At 39.9% G+C, this 23,593-nt stretch overlaps 1 protein-coding gene across 9 annotated transcripts in view; it reads left to right on the forward strand.

Moving 5' to 3' along the window:
• Positions 1-23,593, forward strand: part of FRY (FRY microtubule binding protein) — a 472,456-nt gene that overhangs the window by 260,782 nt on the left and 188,081 nt on the right. For all 9 annotated transcript variants that reach the window (XM_054256748.2, XM_078375252.1, XM_078375253.1 and 6 more), the window contains one exon: positions 3,912-3,965. In XM_054256748.2, coding sequence (XP_054112723.2) covers positions 3,912-3,965 — 54 coding nt within the window. The remainder of the gene's footprint in view (positions 1-3,911; positions 3,966-23,593) is intronic.

Raw genomic sequence — 23,593 nt, forward strand, 5'->3', positions numbered from 1 at the left:
AGGTGTGCTGAGTTATTACTCAGCTGGGTTTCCTTTTTTTTTTTTTTGAGACAGAGTTTCGCTCTTGTTACCTAGGCTGGAGTGCAATGGCGCGATCTCGGCTCACAGGCCTGCGCCACCATGCCCAGCTAATTTTTTTTTTTTATTTTTAGTAGAGACGGGGTTTCACCATGTTGACCAGGATGGTCTCGATCTCTTGACCTCGTGATCCACCCGCCTCGGCCTCCCAAAGTGCTGGGATTACAGGCATGAGCCACCGCAACCGGCCAACTTGGCTAGGTTTTAAGGTCTCCCTTATGGATGTATTCCCATGTTTCTAGTATATATAGAAGCAGTATTGATTGTTGCTACTCTAGTACAGAGCCTTTTTTTTTTTTTTTTTTTTTTGAGATAAAGTCTCACTCTGTTACCTAGGTTGGAGTGCAGTGGAGCAATCTCGGCTCACTGCAACCTCGACCTCCTGGGTTCAAGTGATTCTCCCACCTCAGCTTCCCAAGGAGCTGGGATTATAGGTATCTGCCACCACACCTAGCTAATTTTTGTACTTTTAATAGAGATAGGGTTTCACTATATTGGACAGGCTGGTCTCAAACTCCCAACATCAGGTGATCCACCTACCTCTGCCTCCCAAAGTGCTGGAATTACAGGCCTGAGCCACCATGCCCAGTCCAGAGCCATTTAAAAGTATCATTGGAGCTGCAGTATTAGCTCTCTGTCATTATGTGTAGTTTTAAACAGTAGATACTGAAGTAAAATTGCTATCTTGTGTGTTTGGAGTGTGAGTGTGTGTATTCTGGTTGAGAACTTTTTGAACATTTCTGGAATTAAAAGCAGTCTTCATAAAATAGATAATGATGATATTTGAACAACGTTTAAATGTACTTAATGCCACTGATTTGTAAACTTTAAAGTGTTAAATATTCTGCTATGTATACTTTACCACAATAAAAAATATTTTTAAAACTTAAAACAAAACATATATACAGAAAATAAAGGGATTTTCATATTTCAAGAAACTGGATACCACTGTCCTAGAACTTTTATGAATTTGGCAAATGCCTAGCCAACACCAAGCAAAATGCATGTGGTAGTCTCACCCTACAAGTCCGAGTTTTCACCAAGAGCCTTACAAATCAACGACTCTGTCTCCGTTGCTAAATACACAGGTTCAAAATGTGTATTCATCTAAAACACAGAGCAGACTGTGTTCTTATGGGTAAACAAACATTTTCTGTTCAAAGTATATGATTTAGATATAATGAATAAATACTATATGTATTCATCACTCCACAGTGTCTGAGGGTTCACAGTGTGTCACATGCCACATGTTGGGTGGAATGCTACATGTCAGGCAAGCTATGCTCTGTCCCGTGACTTTAAGTGTTGAGAGAAACAGCAGTCACTGCATTTCTGGGGATTGCCACCTAGCAGGGATGGTGCTTGTTACCTCACTCATGAGTGTGTAATTGCACAAGATGATGGCTGTGATGTGATTTTACTCTATGGTAAGGTCTGTGAAAGGACAAATACTGAATCTTTGCAGGCATGTACCAGGGAGGAGCACACAGGTGTTAGGGGATGGTTCAGAGAAGGGCTTCCCTGAGGAAGTGATAGTTCACCAGAGGTTTGAATAATGAACAAGTAGAGACAAGATTCATAAGAAGAAATTAACCACATTTCCCTCCAGTAGCAGGTATCAGGATGGGTATCGGGATTCAGGATCGTGTGTTCTTCAGTATTCCACCCCGACAGGTAACATCTGACACATTGTGAACCCTCAGTTACTGTTGAATGATAAAGAAACATATAGTATCTGTTCATTATATCTACATAGTATACTTTCAACAGAAAATGTTACTCATAAGAACACAGTATTATCTGTATTTTAGATGAATATACATTTTAAACCTGTATATTTAGCAAGAGAGACAGAGTAGTTGATTTGTAAGGCTCTTGGTGAAACCTCAGTCTTGCAGGATGAGACCACCATTTGCATTTCTTCAAGAACAAATACAATATGGGGCAGGGATAGGGGTTTGCATCTGCCTTAGGTATAGATCATCTTTGTGAGTAGAGAAGACTGAAAAAATTATTAGAACCACAGTGAGAGGGTCTATGTGAGCAACTAAATATAAATGGAATCTTGCTAGGGAACCTGTATTGGCCAAAGGGAAAGGTAATATTTTTTGATATATAATTTTTACATTGTTTCTAATCCTAACCAAATTTTGGATCAGCGGGAACTTCCATTGCAAAGACACACACACACACACACACACACACACACGGATAAGTAACATGAAATGCCCTGACTGAAGATCAGTTAAATCTTCCTAACGTGAATAAAGATGTCATGATTAGGGAGAATTCTTTCTATAGTAGACTCTTGTTCCCACAAATCACATTTTTTGCAGAGATCTACATGTGGTTCAAGACAAATCATGTGCCCCAAATTCACCAGTTACTCCTAGTAAATGTATGATTGGTATGTTGTCCCTCAGTGCCAGTCTAATAAATAAACGTTTCTTTCCTTCTAAAGTTAGGGACTTGGAATGGTGTATTACTTTCAACATTTTATTTTATTTTATTTTATTTTTATTTTTTGAGATGGAGTCTCGCTCTGTCACCAGGCTGAAGTGCAGTGGCATTATTTCAGCTCACTGCGATGTCCTCCTCCCAGGTTCAAGCGATTCTCCTGCCTCATCCTCCCAAGTAGCTTGGATTACAGGCTTGTGCCACCACACCCAGCTAATTTTTATGTTTTTAGTAGGGAAGGGGTTTCATCATGTTGGCCAGGATGGTCTCAATCTCGACCTCATGATCCTCCCACCTCAGCCTCCCAAAGTGCTGGAATTATGGGTGTGAGCCACAGCACCTGGCCAGCCCCACCTCTTAACACCATCACCTTGAAGGTCAGGTTTCAGCATAGGAATTTTGGGGGGATATATTCAGGCCATAGCACAATACATTATTAACCATAGTCACCATGCTATACGGTAGCTTTCCAGAACTTATTCTTCCTATCTAAATGAAACTCTGTAGTCTTTGATCAACATCTTCCATTTCCTCTCATCCCTCTCTCACCAGCCTGTAGTAACTACCATTCTAGTCTCTGCTTCTGCGAATTTGACTTTTTTTTAATTTCACGGTTATGTGAGATTGTACAGTATTTGTCTTTCTGTGCCTGGCTTGTAACACCCGGCATAATATCCTCCAGGTTTGTCCATGTCATCAAAAATAACCAGATTTCCTTTTTTAAGGCTAAATAATCTTCCATTGTGTATGTATAGCACATTTCTTTATCCATTCATCCACTGACGGATACTTTGGCTGACAGAATTTGGCTATTGTGAATAATGTTGCAGTTAACATGAGCTTGCAGATATCTCTTCAAGATACTGATTTCATTTTCTTTGGATATATACTCAGAAGGCGACTTACTGGACCATATGGTAGTTCTATCTTTAATTTTTTGAAAAACCTCCATTCTTTTTTGCACAATGGCTCTACTCATATACATTTCCCACTAACAGTATATAAGAGTTCTTTTTTCTCTACATGTTCACCAACATTTATTATCTTTGTCTTTTTGATAAAAGTCTTTATGCTGGGTATGAGGTGATATCTCATTGTAGTTTTAATTTGTGTTTCCCTAAGCATCAGATTCTTAATATTTTGGTCAAAGAGGTATGTGTTAAGGTGAATAGCAAGAGTCATGGCGGTAATGATCAAACATACCTACTATGGTTAAAATACTTAAGGGAGAATTCCTCACTCATGTAAACATTGGCACCTCCTCATTCCATAATGAGAGAAATGAGTGAGAAAAAAATAGAATAATAATGACATTTCTTTTATACTATTTAAGAGACTCTAATAACTATTCTTGCATATATTCTTTTTCTTGCTAGGAAAAGCCATTAACAAAATCTCTGCAACGTGGAGAAGACCCCCAGTTTGATCAGGTATGTGATATATATGTTATATACTAGCTTTTCTCTCAGAATTCACACAAGGCAAGAGCAGCATGCTCACTATTGTTGTATGGTTGAACATCCTCAAAGAGAATATGGGCATGTGAACTTAAGAACGGTACCCTGCAGTATTCATGGTCATGGTTTATAGATGTGCAGAAAATATCTATGATTAGAATTTAAAAGAACTGGAAAGTATTGGGATAATGAGTAGGTCTTCAATTGGTTATTTCCTAAATCTTTACATAACAGAATTAAATAAACCAAGAAAAGATAGTTTAAAGGAAATTCCATTCCTTTAAAAACTTGAGATTCTTCTAATAAATGACACTATATGATGATCGCATCTCTGCACCAGAGCTTATTCTTGTTTTCATCCAATGTTGTTTTGAAGGCCTACTGTTCGCTTGATGCTGTGCTAGGTACCAGTGATACAAACTCTAAGTTAAGTTCTAGGCTTTCTAGAATTCACAGTTTTGTGAGAAAGATACTACCTCAAAAATAAGTATAAAATAGTATAGAATCTTAGATTCTAATAGAGAAAATAATACATGAACAAAATGAGTTAAGACAGAATAAATACAAAGTCCTTTGAAAATAGGTTAGGACTAGTAAAAGAACATTCAAGTCTAAACAGTAGGTAATAAACATACAGAATCAGGATCTGATAGATTCCAGTTCAGTAACTTCAGGAAGGCTCTTGGCATGTTTAGAAATGATGGATAACAGGACACCAGAGGAGGCTGGAGGTGTGTTTGTGAAGTTTCCTAAACTTTTGCAGTTAATGACAAAAAGGACATTATGTTCTTCAGAAACCTCAGATGGTGCCAATGTCAGATACGAAATACTGCTGGATATTCCCTGGCCTGTGCTAGTACAGTGTTCTTATGGTCTAATGAAAAATACACAGGGTGTACACTTTCTGTAGGGCTTTGAAATTGCCTTTAATATGAAATCCAGAGGAAAGCTCTCTGGCTGTACAAATTTAGACTTGTCTGATCCAGAAACATCACGATTATAAAGACAAAATCCTTCATTTTCTATTTTATGAGCTGTTCTGTGAAGGAGACCTCACAGGTTTGTGCTCACAGCCAGCCCTGTAAGGCTGGCGTGGCTCTGGGCTTGCTCTATTGCCAGTAGACCTGGCCATTTTCCAGAATACTGGTGAAATGGAAGATGGGCCTCTTCTCTTTATGCCATGATGCTCTCTTCTCTAGTCCCACTGTCCATTGTTATTGTCACCTGGCAGGTGCTGGGGTGGTCAGAGAGCCTTGGTGAATATGGTATGTGATGTTTGTGGTTACCATTTTAGAAATGTGGCAAGTTGTGGCTTTTTAAGAATGTATATAGTTCTGGGCACAGTGGCTCATGCCTGTAATCCCAGCACTTTGGGAGGCCGAGTCAGGTGGATCTTCTGAGCTCAGGAGTTTGAGACCAAACTGGAAAACATGGTAAAACCTTGCCTCTACTAAAATTACAAAAAATTAGCCAGGCATAGCGGCACATGCCTGTGGTCCCAGCTACTTAGGAGGCTGAGGTGAGAGGATCACTTGAGGAGGTGGAGGTTGCCTTGAGCCGGGATCAGGCCACCGCACTTAACCTTGGTCACAGTGAAATCCTATGTCAGAAAAAAAATGTAAATACTTATCACCTGTCTTTTGTAATCGTTCCACTCCTTTATATTCTTCGTTTTTTTATCCTATTAAATTCTCACTGTCCTTTCTTCAAAAACGTTTTTCTCCAGTTTAATGTACCTCTCTTTATTCTCTGAGAAAAGGATTCTAAATGTTAACATTACAGATAATAGTAATCCCAAATAACTAATAATTAGGCTTAAACACAATTTCTCATTTATTACTCAGCTTTCCATTTCTGAATCTCGTATTGTGGAAAAGACATAGACTTTGGAATTAGACAAACCTGTGTTTAAATCCAACCTTTGTCACTTACTTAGCTATATTACTTTTAACTTTGCATCTCCAAGTGTTGTCCATGGATCTTTGTCATCGGCATCACCTGGGAGCTTGTGAGAAATGCAGAATCTCAGCCTGGCCCCAGAGCTGCTGCACCTCCACCTAACAAGACTCCCGGGTGACTCACATGCACGTTAACGCTTGAGAAGCCCTGCCCTGTAACATATCTCTGTATTCATTAAAGACGCTTTAAGTGTGAACCAATAGTAAGATGGTCACTAAGAACTTTCAAATGGGACTCATAGGCTTGTCTTCTGATGATTAAATCATAAACTCACAAATGAACTGTGATAGAGGACAAGCCCCAAAATCTAATCTCCTTTTAAAGTGATTGCAAGACTTTCAGGCCTGATATGGTTTGGCTGTGTCCCTACCCAAATCTCTCCTTGAATTGTAGCTCCCATAATTTCCACCTGTCATGGGAAGGACCCAGAGAAAGGTAATTGAATCATGGGGAGCAGGTTTTTCCCATGCTATTTTCATGATAGTGAATGAGTCTCATGAGATCTGTGGTTTTGTAAAGAGTTCCCTTGCACATGCTCTCTCTTGCCTGCTGCCATCGTGTGACATGACTTTCCTCCCATTCACCTTCCACCATGATTGTGAGGCCTCCCAGCCCTGCAGAACTGTGAGTCAATTAAACTTCTTTCCTTTGTAAATTACCCAGTCTCAAGTATGTCTTTATTAGCAGCATGTGAACAGACTAATATAAGGCTATACAGAAGCTTTACTAAAGTTGGTCCACCTGTAGATTCAATGGGGAAAAAAAGTTGGCAAAGTATAATAGCTTTTGAAACCACTTACTATGGTTCAAATATGTCCCCTCCAAAATTCACCTGCTGCTAATGTGATAGTATCAAAAGGCAGGGCCTTTAAGTGGTGATTTTGCCATGAGGGCTCCTCCCTTGTGAATGGGGTTAGGTGCTCTTATAATAGATCCTGACAGAGGGAGTGCCTCTCTTTTTGTCCTTTCTCCATGTGAGGACACAGTGTTCAAGAAGCCATCTTGGAAGCAGAGACCGAACATTCACCAGACATGCACCTGCTGGTGACTTGATCTTGGACTTCCCAGCCTCCAGAACTGTAATAAATACATTTTTGTTATTTTTCAATTACCAATCTCAGCAGCACTAAAACAGTGCTCATCTGCTGTTTCAACCAACAAACTTAAGAATTTTAGTTCCATTGGTAAGGCCATGAATATAGCAAGGTCTCTTAGTCCTTTAGCATGAAACATTTAAACAGGAGGATTTTAATCTGGGTTCTCACAGAGGTCTGTCTATGGGAAAAGCACATGCTGGAGATGCCACTTTCAGTGGTTTAGACTCCATTACTATAATTGTAGGCGTAGTTGTAATAGTAGAGATAGCGTTTATTCAGTACTTATCATTATGACAGGCACTATGCTAACTGCATCCTTTGAAGAACATACAGTTGGTTCCTGTTTAAATGATATTTGTATGAAGTTCTTTCTTCTGAATGTCACTGGCATGAACAACAGAGTATATAGAGCTGGGCATCTGCTGTGTCACTGCCTAATCCTGAATGGCCCTGTTTACTCCTCTACCTAACCAGCCCATGATTCATTTTCTTCTTGCTAGAAATAGAAGCAAGGAAAAAAAATTATGTAATACTTTATAGTTTACCCAACCCATTCTCATATTATCTCACCTGACATCACAACCCTTCCTGCAACTCCGAAAAGGTAACATTAATATCATCATCTCTATATTATATATATTATATCAACATTAAATATATTATATCATTAAACATATATTAACATGATATGTAATATATGTTAATATTAATATTAAATATATCAAGATGATATATAACATTTAATATATTTAGTATAGAGATAATAATGAATAATGATGAGTCTCAGAAGTTTGCCAATATTATATGACTAAAACCTGAAGGAGCCAAGACTGTAATTTATCTTTTCTGACTATATAGGCTGTGCTTTTTCCTCCATAGTCTTTGTTTCTACTAACTTGGTTGATGGGAGTGGGAAGTTTTCAACAGGTATAGTATCTAAAATCTTTAAATAAGTTATGATTAGCTTTGGCTACAAATGAAAAATATAGTGAAATTTTCTTAAGCAAGATTATTTTTTTCTTTCTTACATATGGCTTACATTCTCAAGATCCAGGATGGCTTGGCCATTGTATCTGTATTCCAGGCAGCCAGAAAAAGAAATGGAAAAAGAATTACAGAAAAACAAAACCAAAACTTTCCAACATAGCATACACCATTTCTACTTATATCCCGTTAGCCAGATGTCAATCACACGGCCACATCTAGCTATAAGAAAGGTGGAGAAATTTGGCCGGGCGCAGTGGCTCACGCCTGTAATCCCAGCACTTTGGGAGGCTGAGGTGGGCGGATCACAAGGTCAAGAGATCAAGACAATCCTGGCCAACATGGTGAAATCTCCTCTCTACTAAAAACACAGAAATTAGCTGGGCTTCGTGGCACACACCTGTAGTCCCAGCTACTCAGGAGGCTGAAGCAGGATAATCGCTTGAGCCCGGGAAGCAGAGGTTTGCAGTGAGCCGAGATTACGCCACTGCTCTCCAGCCTGGCAACAGAGCAAGACTCCGTCTCAAAAACAAAAAAAGTGTTTTTGCACTTTGGGCGACCATGTGTCCATCTAAAATGGGATATTTTATACCTAAGGAAGAAGAGAAGAATGGGTAACAGCTACATTTATCTACTAGATATTTTGCCAAAATGCCTAAACTAGAACTATTCACAGTTCTGTACCCCTTTCTTTCCCACTGAGGGTTTCTCCTCAAATTTGCCAACTTTCCAGTTTCAACTTAAATATATGTATATATATTTACATATAATTAGCCGGGCTTGGTGGCACACATCTGTAATCCCAGCTATTCAGGAGGCTGAAGCAGAATTGCTTGAACCCAGGAGGCAGAGGTTGCAGTGAGCCGAGATCGTGTCATTGCACTGCAGCCTGAGTGACAGAGCGGGACTGTGTCTCAAAAAAAAAAAAGGATCAACTAGGAAAAAAAGATTTTTATAAAGACAAGATGTCTAAACAGGATTTTTAAAGCTCAGTGTTAGTAGGAGAAGTATACTAGTGAATGCTTTACACATTGGTGAACTAGGAATTTGTGCCCTCATTTCCAGAATTTCACTTTTCACAAATTTCAGGAACATGAGTTTTTTCCATTCTTATACAGCACCTACCTCCCAGCAACCATGTGCCAAGCAGCATGCCAGCTTGCAGAAACCAACAGGAAAGAAGCATAGTACCTGCCCGAGAGGCCCCAGCACTGGAGTCTTGTGGGAGAGAAAAATAAAAGTACCATCAGATAAATGATAACCCCAGGCTAGTAAGTAAGCTAAAGCTGCTGTGAGCCCCAGGAGAGCAAACTTATCCCTGCCCTGGAGAGCCAGGGAGGCCTTCATGGAGCAGACAGCAGAGGTTCAGAGCAGTACGAGCTATGACTTCCAGTCCAATCTAGTGATAAAGTCATACCAGGAACAAGAACAATAAAGGCAAAAGAGATTTCCAACAGCATTTCAAGATGTATATGCTGCCACTGTTTATTTTAAATTGCTATGTTAATTGTCAGGGCTTAGCAAGTAAACTGAATCAAAAAATTGTTCTGTTAATAAAGTAATTTAGCAAACACTTATTAATTGTGTGTGTGTGTGTGTGTGTGTGTGTACACATATACCCAACGTTTTATTTTTTTTATTTTTATTTTTTTTTACATTGCTCAAATTTTAAGTATACATTGATGAGTGCTACTGGTAAAAAGGTTACAACAGCTATTATTAACTGAGAGTCAAAAAATAGAGATTGGCATAACTGAAAGGCAAATATTAAAAATAAACAAATTTTTTTTTTTTATTTTTAATTGCATTTTAGGTTTTGGGGTACATGAGCAGAACATGCAAGACAGTTGCGTAGGTACACACATGGCAGTGTGTTTTGCTTCCTTTCTCCCCTTCACCCATATTTGGCATTTCTCCCCAGGCTATTCCTCCCCTCCTCCCCCTCCCACTGGCCCTCCCCTTTTCCCCCCAATAGACCCCAGTGTTTAGTATTCCCCTCCCTGTGTCCATGTGTTCTCATTTTTCATCACCCACCTATGAGTGAGAATATGCGGTGTTTCATTTTCTGTTCTTGTGTCAGTTTGCTGAGAATGATGTTCTCCAGATTCATCCATGTCCCTACAAATGACACAAACTCATCATTTCTGATTGCTGCATAATATTCCATGGTGTATATGTGCCACATTTTTCCAATCCAGTCTATCATCAATGGGCATTTGGGTTGATTCCAGGTCTTTGCTATTGTAAACAGTGCTGCAATGAACATTCGTGTGCATGTGTCCTTATAGTAGAATGATTTATAGTCCTTTGGATATATACCCAGTAATGGGATTGCTGGGTCAAATGGGATTTCTATTTCTAAGTCCTTGAGGAATCGCCACACCGTCTTCCACAATGGTTGAACTAATTTACACTCCCACCAAAAGTGTAAAAGTGTTCCTTTTTCTCCACATCCTCTCCAGCATCTGTTGTCTCCAGATTTTTTAATGATCGCCATTCTAACTGGCGTGAGATGGTATCTCAATGTGGTTTTGATTTGCATCTCTCTGATGACCAGTGACGATGAGCATTTTTTCATATGTTTGTTGGCCTCATGTATGTCTTCTTTTGTAAAGGTCTGTTCATATCCTTTGCCCACTTTTGAATGGGCTTGTTTGTTTTTTTCCTGTAAATCTGTTTGAGTTCTTTGTAAATTCTGGATCAGCCCTTTGTCAGATGGGTAAACTGCAAAAATTTTTTCCCATTCTGTTGGTTGCTGATTCACTCTAGTGACTGTTTTTTTTGCCGTGCAGAAGCTGTGGAGTTTGATTAGGTCCCATTTGTCTATTTTGGCTTTTGTTGCGAATGCTTTTGGTGTTTTGTTCATGAAGTCCTTGCCTACTCCTATGTCCTGGATAGTTTTGCCTAGATTTCCTTCTAGGGTTTTTATTGTGCCAGGTCTTATGTTTAAGTCTTTAATCCATCTGGAGTTAATTTTAGTGTAAGATGTCAGGAAGGGGTCCAGTTTCTGCTTTCTGCACATGGCTAGCCAGTTTTCCCAACACCATTTGTTAAACAGGGAATCCTTTCCCCATTGCTTGTTTTTGTCAGGTTTATCAAAGATTGTATGGTTGTAGATATGTTGTGTTACCTCCGGTGCCTCTGTTTTGTTCCATTGGTCTATATTTCTGTTTTGGTACCAGTACCATGCTGTTTTGATTACTGTAGCCTTGTAGTATAGTTTGAAATCCGGTAGGGTGATGCTGCCTGCTGTGTCCTTTTTGCTTAGAATTGACTTGGCTATGCGGGCTCTCTTTTGGTTCCATATGAAGTTCATGGTGGTTTTTTTCAGTTCTGTGAAGAAAGTCAATGGGAGCTTGATGGGGATAGCGTTGATTCTGTAAATTACTTTGGGCAGTATGGCCATTTTCACGATATTAATTCTTCCTAACCATGAACATGGAATGTTTCTCCATCTGTTTGTGTCCTCTCTTATTTCGTTGAGCAGTGGTTTGTAGTTTTCCTTGAAGAGGTCCCTTACATTCCTTGTGAGTTGTATTCCAAGGTATTTTATTCTTTTTGTAGCAATTGTGAATGGCAGTTCGTTCTTGATTTGGCTTTCTTTAAGTCTGTTATTGGTGTATAGGAATGCTTGTGATTTTTGCACATTGATTTTATATCCTGAGACTTTGCTGAAGTTGCTTATCAGTTTCAGGAGTTTTTGGGCTGAGGCGATGGGGTCTTCTAGGTATACTATCATGTCGTATGCAAATAGAGACAATTTGGCTTCCATTTTTCCTATTTGAATACCCTTTATTTCTTTTCCTTGCCTGATTGCTCTGGCTAGAACTTCCAGTACTATATTGAATAGGAGTTGTGGGAGAAAGCATCCTTTTCTAGTGCCAGATTTCAAAGGGAATGCTTCCAGTTTTTGCCCATTCAGTATGATATTGGCTGTTGGTTTGTCATAAATAGCTTTTATTACTTTGAGATACGTTCCATCGATACCGAGTTTATTGAGGGTTTTTAGCATAAAGGGCTGTTGAATTTTGTCAAATGCCTTCTTTGCGTCAATTGAGATAATCATGTGGTTTTTGTTTTTGGTTCTGTTTATGTGGTGAATTACGTTGATAGACTTGCGTATGTTGAACCAGCCTTGCATCCCCGGGATGAATCCTACTTGATCGTGATGAATACGTTTTTTGATTTGCTGTTGCAATCAGCTTGCCAATATTTTATTGAATATTTTTGCGTCTATGTTCATCATGGATATTGGCCTGAAGTTTTCTTTTCTTGTTGGGTCTCTGCCGGGTTTTGGTATCAGGATGATGTTGGTCTCATAAAATGATTTGGGAAGGATTCCCTCTTTTTGGATTATTTGGAATAGTTTTAGAAGGAATGGTACCAGCTCCTCTTTGTGTGTTTGGTAGAATTCGGCTGTGAACCCGTCTGGACCTGGGCTTTTTTTGTGTGGTAGGCTCTTAATTGCTGCCTCGACTTCTGACCTTGTTATTGGTCTATTCATAGTTTCAGCTTCCTCCTGGTTTAGGCTTGGGAGGACACAGGAGTCCAGGAATTTATCCATTTCTTCCAGGTTTACTAGTTTATGTGCATAGAGCTGTCTGTAATATTCTCTGATGATGGTTTGAATTTCTGTGGAATCTGTGGTGATTTCCCCTTTATCATTTTTTATTGCATCTATTTGGTTGTTCTCTCTTTTCTTTTTAATCAATCTGGCTAGTGGTCTATTTTGTTGATCTTTTCAAAAAACCAGTTCTTGGATTTATTGATTTTTTGAAGGGTTTTTCGTGTCTCAATCTCCTTCAGTTCAGCTCTGATCTTAGTTATTTCTTGTCTTCTGCTGGGTTTTGAGTTTTTTTGATCTTGCTCCTCCACCTCTTTCAATTTTGAGGATAGGGTGTCAATTTTGGATCTCTCCATTCTCCTCATATGGGCACTTATTGCTATATACTTTCCTCTAGAGACTGCTTTAAATGTGTCCCAGAGATTCTAGCATGTTGTGTCCTCGTTCTCATTGGTTTCGAAGAACTTCTTTATTTCTGCCTTCATTTCGTTGTTTATCCAGTCAATATTCAAGAGCCAGTCGTTCAGTTTCCATGAAGCTGTGCGGTTCTGGGTCGGTTTCTGAATTCTGAGTTCTAACTTGATTGCACTATGGTCTGAGAGGCTGTTTGTTATGATTTCAGTTGTTTTGCATTTGCTGAGCAGTGCTTTACTTCCAATTATGTGGTCAATTTTAGAGTAGGTATGATGTGGTGCTGAGAAGAATGTATATTCTGTGGATTTGGGGTGGAGAGTTCTGTAAATGTCTATCAGGTTTGCTTGCTCCAGGTCTGAGTTCAAGCCCTGGATATCCTTGTTGATTTTCTGTCTGGTTGATCTGTCTAATATTGACAGTGGAATGTTAAAGTCTCCCACTATTATTGTGTGGGAGTCTAAGTCTCTTTGTAAGTCATTAAGAACTTGCCTTATGTATCTGGGTGCTCCTGCATTGGGTCCATATATGTTGAGGATCGTTAGCTCTTCTTGTTGTATCGATCCTTTTACCATTATGTAATGGCCTTCTTTGTCTCTTTTGATCTTTGTTGCTTTAAAGTCTATTTTATCAGAGATGAGAATTGCAACTCCTGCTTTTTTTGCTCTCCATTTGCTTGGCAAATCTTCCTCCATCCCTTTATTTTGAGCCTTTGTGTATCCTTGCATGTGAGATGGGTTTCCTGGCTACAGCACACTGATGGGCTTTGGATTTTTATCCAATTTGCCAGTCTGTGTCTTTTGATTGGTGCATTTAGTCCATTTACATTTAGGGTTAATATTGTTATGTGTGAATTTGATACTGCCATTTTGATGCTAGCTGGCTGTTTTGCTCGTTCGTTGTTGTAGATTCTTCATTATGTTGATGCTCTTTAGCATTTAGTGTGATTTTGGAATGGCTGGTACTGGTTGTTCCTTTCTATGTGTAGTGCCTCTTTCAGGAGCTCTTGTAAAGCAGGCCTGGTGGTGACAAAATCTCTGAGTACTTGCTTGTTCACAAAGGATTTTATTTTTCCTTCACTTCTGAAGCTCAGTTTGGCTGGATATGAAATTCTGGGTTGAAAGTTCTTTTCTTTAAGAATGTTGAATATTGGCCCCCACTCTCTTCTGGCTTGTAGGGTTTCTGCCGAGAGATCTGCTGTGAGTCTGATGGCCTTCCCTTTGTGGGTGACCTGACCTTTCTCTCTGGCTGCCCTTAGTATTGTCTCCTTTATTTCAACCTTGTTGAATCTGATGATTATGTGCCTTGGGGTTGCTCTACTTGCGGAATATCTTTGTGATGTTCTCTGTATTTCCTGCATTTGAGTGTTGGCCTGTCTTGCTAGGTGGGGGAAATTTTCCTGGATAATGTCCTGAAGAGTATTTTCCAGCTTGGATTCATTCTCTTTGTCACATTCTGGTACACCTATCAAACGTAGGTTAGGTCTCTTCACATAGTCCCACATTTATTGGAGACTTTGTTCATTCCTTTTTGCGCTTTTTTCTCTGATCTTGGTTTCTCGTTTTATTTCACTGAGTTGATCTTCGACTTCAGATATTCTTTCTTCTGCTTGGTCAATTCGGCTATTGAAACTTGTGCATGCTTCACAAAGTTCTTGTATTGTGTTTTTCAGCTCCTTTAATTCATTCATATTCCTAAGTTATCCATTCTTGTTATCATTTCCTCGAATCTTTTTTCATATCTTTTTTCAAGGTTCTTAGTTTCTTTGCATTGATTTAATACATGTTCTTTTAGCTCACAAAAGTTTCTCATTATCCACCTTCTGAAGTCTAATTCCGTCATTTCGTCACAGTCTTTCTCCGTCCAGCTTTGTTCCCTTGCTGGTGAGGAGTTTTGGTCCTTTCTAGGAGGCGAGGTGTTCTGGTTTTGGGTGTTTTCCTCCTTTTTGCGCTGGTTTCTTCACATCTTTGTGGATTTGCCCACCTGTCGTCTGTGTAGTTGCTGACTTTTTGATTGGGTCTCTGAGTGGACACCCAGATTGTTGATGATGAAGTATTTCTGTTACTTGGTTTTCCTTCTACCAGTCTAGCCCTTTCGCTGTATGACTGCTGAGGTCCTTTCCAGGCCCTGCTTGTCTGGGGTGCATCTATAGCAGCTGCGGAACAGTGAGGGATGCTACCAGTTTCTTTTTCTGCTATCTTTGTCCCAGGATGATGCCTGCCATATGTCAGTCTTTTGGATATAGAGGGGTCAGGGAGCTGCTTGAGGAGACAATCTGTACTTTATAGGAGCTCAATTGCTGAGCTGTGAGCTCTGTTGTTCATTCAGGGCTGTTAGGCTGCTATGTTTAATTCTGCTGCAACAGAACTCATAAAAGAAACCCTTTTTTTCTCAGATGCTCTGTCTGGGGGGGTTGGGGCTTTTGAATGTCCATTGCGCTGTCCTGCCCAGCTAGGAGGCAGTCTAGTCACTATTTGCGTGCCGAGGCTCCGCCCTGCTGGTTTGAGGTTCGCCCTGTTGCTGCAGGCTCTGCCCTTCTGCTGCGGTCTCAGCCCTGCTGCCACGGGCTACACCCTGCGGCAGAGTCCCTCTGTTGTATCGGGTTGCCTCTGCAACGGTAGGCTGCGTCAGCAATGGGCATGTATCTCAGTAGGGGTGATTGCCTCGGTAATGGTGGATGCCCCTCCCCCATGGAGCTGCGCTTTCAGGGACCGTCTCCACCGGGAGCATTTGGAATTGCTGTTTTGTCTGTCCCACTGTGCTACCCCAAACGCTGTGTCCCTGTAATCCCCTGGGCTGGCCCACTGTCCAAGTCCCATTCAGTCTCAAGTTCAGCCCTCTCAAGTCTCAGGTTGCCGGTTCAACAGAGCACCCGGACAAGCGCACCCTGTGTGGAGCGCTTTGTAGGGCCGGCCGCTGCCACCCCGGCTGCCGGCTACAGCAAGCCAAAATCTCTGCCTGGCGTCCCGCGTCTCCTTTATACCTGGGAATTTCCCCGTTCTGTGGGCAACAAAGATCAGTCTGGAAATGCAGACCTGACTCACCTCTCCACGCATTCACCAAGAGCTTCAATCCTGGGTTGTTCTCACATCGCCATCTTGAGTCCCAACGTTTTATATGAGACAAAGAGATGTAAGACTGTGGTCCCCAGGAATGTATTTACATTCCGGGAGCTTCAGATCTGGAAGAGGATAAGGCAGTGCACAACCGGCTGTGACAGGGGCCTGCATGTGTAAGAAGTGCTGCATGAATGATGTGGACAGTAAACATGGTGAGACTTCAGGGACAGAAGACATGCGCTTTAGGGCCAGGTGCCTAGCTAGAAAATGCCTTCTAGATGAGAGCACGGTTTATCAGGTGCCTAAAACAGTAGGATTAATAGGATTTGCTGAGTGTTGATGGTGAGCAAGATAGGAAATTTCAGAAGAAAGGAATATTTTGTGCAATGGTCCTGAACAGAAGAACGACACTCTCAGTTATCTTTGAGGAACTTAGAAATGGATCAGTGTAGCTGATGTAGAAGTCATGTATGCTTAAAAGATAATCTTCAAAAACAGGCAAAAATATGACTCACATACAGATATAAAATGAACCTGTGTTAAACGTTTTATTTAACTCATTATTAGTGAGGGATGTTGCAGCCAGTTAAGAAATTCAAAAAATCAGACACATTTATAAATCAGCACATTGAAATGATTGCAATCATAGGCGAAACTGGCTTCTCTCATGTCAGGGAGGGAACTCCATTGAACCTTCAGTGGACAGTTTTTCATGTCTATAGACAAGAATTATTTTGCATTGGTATCAGTTATCTACCATTTGCACAGTTTTAAAATAGCTCAAAGACATTGACAGTTGCAGAGCCCCCATAGACTCAGAGTCAGATAACCCCTTGAGAAGTATGCTCTAGTTTTTTCATTAAAAACAAATATTTCCCAGTCTGGGGGAAGTTAAAAAAGAGATCAGGCAGCAATGGTAGGAAGGGATCAGATTGTGAAAGACCTTAATGCCAGTGGGATGAGGCTCTGTGCATACCAGCATCAAAGTGGCAACTTGATGTTAGCCCCAAGGGGACAGCGGTCATGAAGCCAGTAATGGGGAGACCTAAGGCATTGGGGAGCATGGTATTGATACAGATTTGAGGCTAAAAGTGCCTAAACTAAAATGGAGGCAGCGAGACTGTAAGAAAGGATGATTATAAGCAAAATGATATAAGAAGAAGCAATATTGCTTGAGAGAAGGAGAAACAAAAAAATAACTGTAGTTTTAAATATTATATGGAGCGATTTCCATTCAATTAAACTAGGATCGGTGCAAGGTGTTGACGTTACAAAAATGAGGAAGACAGAGCCCTGAACTCCAGGAATTCTCAATCCCAGGAGGAAGACAGTTGTCTACACAAATAATGTGGCAATGTAAAAGCTGTAATAGAGGTAATATCAAGTGCTCTAGGAATTCAGATAAAGGAGCAGTTAATGATGCTAGGAAGGTACACAAGTGTGTGTTACAAGAGGCAACCAAGGAGCAGTGACATTTAAAATAAGCCTTTTGTCCAGATAAACAAGTTGGGCCAACGTGTGCCACACAGCAGGGGTCTCACAGACAAAGGAGAAGTTGAAGGTGAAAAGAGCAGAGTGCTGGGGATGAAGGTGGAAAGGTAGACTGAGCCCATTGCAGTGGGTGGTAGGAGCCATGCTGGGCGGTCTAGATTATTTTCTCTGGGCTATGAGCATAGTTTCCTTTAAGCAGAGGAAGCTATGCTTGGGGGCAGAAAACAAGGAAAGGCTGTAAATCAGTTATGCATACTGAGTTTTCAGGGAAGGGAAAGTATCTCAAGAAAAATAACTGGGGTTCAGTTTGTTGTGTGTTCACTCAGCAAACACTGTTAGAGACTAGCGCACATGAGTGAAGAATATCATAAAGAGTTTAGCATCAGGAGGTCAGATCTACAAAAGAATGGCTAGAAAAAGGGTAGCTTAAAATTGGGAGATGCCTAGGAGATGGGTCTCTCTAGGGCAGGGATGGCCCATCACAGCAGCTGATGCAGGGACATCGCAGAAGATGCAGACCAGGAAGAACTGGAGGTTCGCAGTTAGGAGCTCAATGGAAGCAGCTTTGAGGAAGGCTTTTGCTGCAGTGGCTATTCGTGGACATACAGAGTGCATTTTCATAGTCGGTAGACTAATGTTAAATAGTTTGAAGCTTGCTTTCACAAGCTAAGTCACAGTGGCTGGTTATGATTGGCAGCACCTAAATGGCAAAGCGGTGTGCTAGAACATGATCGTGGTACCAGTGGTGAGTTCCTTATCAGACATCTGTGGAGAGCATCTACCAATGAAAGGCATGCTGAGCTCAGCATTTTACCTTCGAGTGATGTTCTTCTTTATACAGACATCTTTTTGCAATAAAAGTCCACAGCATTTTATTTCAGATTCTCCAAAGAAACAATAGCCAAAAACAAAAAACCACTCATCCCACTGTGATGAGCATGAACCTGGGTGGGTGATGATCAAATGCAGCTCCAATATCATGTTAGCCCATTTTTAAAAGCGAAGAAGCAACACTCCTAAATAACTCTTATCTAAGGGAATTTGTGACCCTTACCTGTTGGAGATTGTATTAATGACGGCCGCTAGATACAATTACTCTCAGAGGTGAAGATTTTGGCTGATGAACAAAGTCATAAATGAATATTCTTTCACATGCCTTCCAGCTACATGCAAATACTTGCTTGTTGATTTGCTCTGCCCTGGGCTTTTAGACCTTTGCTTATGCAGTATTTAATGATGATATAAGCATACAGTGTGTTAAATAATACCAACAGTGGTATGCCATACAATGTTTTTCTGTTTGAAGTATTATTTCAACTTTTAAAACAGCCTTATACAGTAGGGGGAAGTTATTTTCTCTTTGCATAATAAATGAAGTCTGATTACAAAGAAGCATGTGTCAGAGCAATCAGAATTCAGATCCTTATTGTCACAGATGAATTGTCTTACTATGCTTTGGCATTTCTTGAGGAACAGAATAGAAGATAAAGTACAGGAGGCCAATTAAGACAGGGCAACATCATAGGATTCTGGGGAGGAAACCCATTCCAGGAGAACCTGGTAAATACTGACAGTTGCCCAGGAGACTTCAAGGGAAATGATTGCAAAAAAGGCCATTGGTTGGCCATTGAATTAGCCCTGCTGATTTTTCAAATAAAGGTGCCAATAGTGTGGCAAGAACAGAAATCAGATTTCAGGGATCAAGAAGAGAGTTGGGACTGGGCACAGTGGCTCACTCCTGTAATCCCAGCACTTTAGGAGGCTGAGGCAGGTGGCTTATTTGAAGTCAGAAGTTCGAGACCAGCCTGACCAACGTGGTAAAACCCCTTCTCTACTAAGAATTTAAAAAAATTAGCTGGGCATGGTAGTGTGTGCCTGTAGTCCTGCCTGCTCAGGTGGCTGAGGCAGAAGAATCGCTTGAACTTGGGAGGCAGAGGTTGCAATGAGTCGAGATCGTGCCACTGCACTCCAGCCTGGGCCACAGAGTATGATTCTGTCTCAAAAAAAGAACAGAATTGGCAGTGAAGCAGGAAGAGGAAGCATCACCATTGCATGGTGATTGATTGAAAGTTGGTCCAGAAGAAGGACAGATAATTGGAAATTAGATGAGAAAGGGGAGAGCAGGACCATATGAGGGCTACATGTGTTTTACAGAACCTTTTATACCAAATAAAGTACAAGAGCTTAACACTGTGCCTTCTTGCAGAAGGTTATGTCTATTTGTCACAATCCACTTGTATTTGGACTTAACTCTTTTCTCAAAGTGGTGGGGGGTCCTGATTTAATAATTGGTTTTATTCAGTTGATGGATTTTGGTTCCAGAATAGTCATGAGTTACTATCCTCAATGTCCTTTCCCATTGGCTTTGAAGTGAGCTGTTGCCTGCAGCAAACTCAGAGAGCCAGATGTTTGCTACCTTTCTCTCGTGGGGTCTAATGTAGGACAAACATTGCTCAGTGACCTCTAATGTAAGCATTTGCAGGGCACCAGTCAAAAGGACTTGTATTTACATCTGCTGGAGTCAGAAAAGAATGGGAACACACACTGAGTTGCAGGGGTTCTAATGAAGACCCTGGGAGTTTGTGCTTGGATATGGCATAAGTGGGGCTTTCGGGTTCCTGCAAAATAGCTAGTAAGTGACATTTCTCCGGCTCTGGTAAATAAAATTCTGACAGCAACCTCTGTTATTTATTCTGTTATTAACTTAGCCTGTGATCTCATCACAGTCACTTTTTGTGTGCGTGTGTGTGTTTTTTAATGCTCCAGTTTCTATATTTGGAAACATATTTTGGAAGGTTTGTTACATGCCCCACATTTTATACCATCTCATTTGTCCTCATAAAATCCCATTAGTCCCATTTTACAGCTGAGAACACGTAGCGTCAGAGAAATGGTGGCATCCCAAGCTCATACAGCTGTAAGAGACAGAGTCGTAACTTGAACCCAAGACCATTTGATCATTTCCAGTGCACTAGAGAAACTATGAAAACATGGCACATGAGGGGTCAATCATCACATGTTGGGTTCTGAGAACATTAAGTTGTAACTATTTACAATTCACTGTGACTTATATTCTTAACTAGTGTCATATCTATGAATTGCAGATAATTTGTCCAAACATTCTGAATAACTTCAGTTAAGGTTTTCTTCCAGATGTTATGTCTTACGTACTTTTGTGTATTTGTGTACTTACGCAGTGTTTACTTTATTCATTAATATGTTAAAATACTAACTGTAAACAGGAAACCCGTAGTAAAATACGTTCATACCTCTGTCACTGAGCGAAAATCACCTTTACTGCCTTGGATGATAGTAATTTTCCAGAAAAGGAAGCAGATGCAATTCTAGTGTTTCAACATTGACTCTAATATTGCCATTCAATGAAAATGTATTTAAAATGTATAAATGAAGAATGTAAGCAATTAAGAGTGAAAACAATTTAATTTGCATTGGATTTACATTAGCGTTAGCATTGCTTAAATTATTCTCCAGTGGAACACTGTGTTCTATGAAATAAACTAAGATGTTAAAATCAAATAATGATCTTTTCCTAACTTGAAGGAAAAATATATTTAATGTATAGATTTTTATGATATTAAGTTTTTCTATGAAACTATTCTTAAATCTTTGTCCTTACTCATCAAATACTATAATCTAGCCATAGTATGATACATGATCAAGTATAAATAAATTGCATTTGAAATTAAGATATCAGCATTTTATGGTAGTACACAGAAAGTATTCTGGCCCCCAAAGTTGCTTGACCACTTGAATTTGTTTGAGAAATTAGACCATCAATGTAGTTACTTTAAAATTATTCATTAAATTTACCATTTATGAGAAGCCACTCTTATTACTATAAAATATGGAATGACTCCACTGAGTAATTATTCAAATATTTATGTGTGAAGTTTGATTCTTTGCATTTAACAAGTATAATAAAATGCTTATGAAAAATCAATGTCTGAGCTGCAGCATAACAGTCTCTTTAGGCCTATGTATACATAAACAGCCAAAGTAAACATTAAAACATTTACAAAGTACATTTAGTTTTCTTCTCTATCCCCCCCAAAAAGAAAACAACAGTATGAAATGGTTCTGTGATTCCATGCACTTCATCTCTTCATGCTGCCCAGTACCTAGCTCATCTATGGTGGAAGAATATGATCATTTAAATGCAACAAGAACATCTTTGTAAATGGGCCTGCCCCCTTTTAGCAGCAACACAGAGCTAGAATTCATCTTACCATTGGCTCTGCTTCCCGTAAATGAAGGAGTTGAGTAACCAAGAAGCCAGCTAGACCTTCCTCCCTTCCTGAGCTTTGAGGGCCAGGTCTTTGCAAATTCCACCCTTCCTTCCTGAAAGCCTGGGCTCAAAAGGGCAGTAACAGAAAGATGGAAAAACACACATATCCACCCCATGCTAACCTTTCATCCCTTCTGAGATGGTCTCAGTGTTTTGCCATGGAAAGTATGCCCCATAGATCTAATACCAAGAATGGATTCAGGTGACTTTTAATGGGGAGGAAAAAATTATTTTAAGAAATGATTATAGATGAAGTCTGATGAAACAAACACTATGGAAGTTCTCTATGGAGAATGGGGGTTCCATATTAGTGAAGCAGGTGAACATTGTGTGCATTGCCCAGAGATGTTTAGGAGTCAAACATAAGTTTCAATCTCTTTTATGGGTCTATAGTGAATATTGGAACTTATGGAAATAACCCACACAGGTATTTTTTGAATAAATGTTTCATTTTGAAATAGTTTTGGATTTGCAGAAAAGTTGCAAAGATAATTCAGGCAGTTGCCAGTTTCCCCTGCTACTAGCAATGTAAGATGCCATGGAACTTTTGTCACAACTAAGAAACCAGCATTAGTATATTATTGTTTTATGTTTTGGGTTTTTTTACTGATTTACTATAAAGGACATTGCAAAGGATATAGATGAAGAGACGTGTAGGCCAGGCTATCTGGGAGGGGATGCAGAGTTCCATGCACAGTATTGTTAACTAAACTCTTTTATTTGTATTTCCTTTGTTTTTCTCTGATATCTTTTTTCTATTTTAAGATACTAGTTAAAATACCACATGAACATTTAGTCATCCTGTCTGCTTAGATTCTCCAGTCTTAGACACAAGTATTTTAAAATTTTTTGAAATGTGATTGTAATGCTTTGAAATGTCATTACCTTTGTAATAATTAAGATAGTTATCCTATAGTCAGAAACTCTGAATTCTTACCCCTTTTTCTTCTCTGGGTGGAATGTCCTTCATTTCTCAATTCAAAACATTTTAGATGATGGTGACTTAGGAAAGTAAATATCCTTTCTCGTGTTGGGGAACTTTAGAGAGAATTAGTAAATTGCTACCTTACATCATGATTGGCTTTCTTCCAAAAAGTTACTGCTGTTACTTACATTCATGGCCACAGCAGGAAGAATATGTCTTGGCTGTGGGTATCAATAGCGTCAGAGGAAGACTCTAGTGATATAAGTAGATGCTCTTCAGTTGTAAAAAGTTGTTGCTGTCTAGGTTTACCGGGCAGGCTGAATGCAATAGCCTATTTATTTTTAGTTTATATTAACTCATAACTGAAGCTAATGTACAGTTCTGTATGTGTACATATAACCATCATTATAGGAGACAGCATGAAGTAGGCTGTGAAGAGGTAGAATGTGAGGAAGAAAGCAATAAATATTTTGTTCAATCTCAGAATTTCTTTTAAAGGTGACAGTGGAAAATCCTACTGACACAAAACACTTTTTCAGTCCTTTTACTCTCATTTTCTGCTTTATAAAAGGAAGTGAAGCCCGGCCTGCTTAACTGCAGAAATATTGTGAGTTAACTAAGGATTTCCATTTCTTCTGCCATCTCTGCCACCCAGGCCGAGATCACTGAATGCCTGGAATCACTGCAGTCACCTGATGCAATGCAAGATGTGTGTGAATTCATCTCCACATCACCCCACTCTTTAGGGGATTTAACCTCCCCAAACACAATTTGTATCGGCTTATGTCCCTATTCAAAAATCTTC

The sequence above is a fragment of the Callithrix jacchus genome, chromosome 5, assembly GCF_049354715.1.
Source record: "Callithrix jacchus isolate 240 chromosome 5, calJac240_pri, whole genome shotgun sequence".
NCBI lineage: Eukaryota > Metazoa > Chordata > Mammalia > Primates > Cebidae > Callithrix > Callithrix jacchus.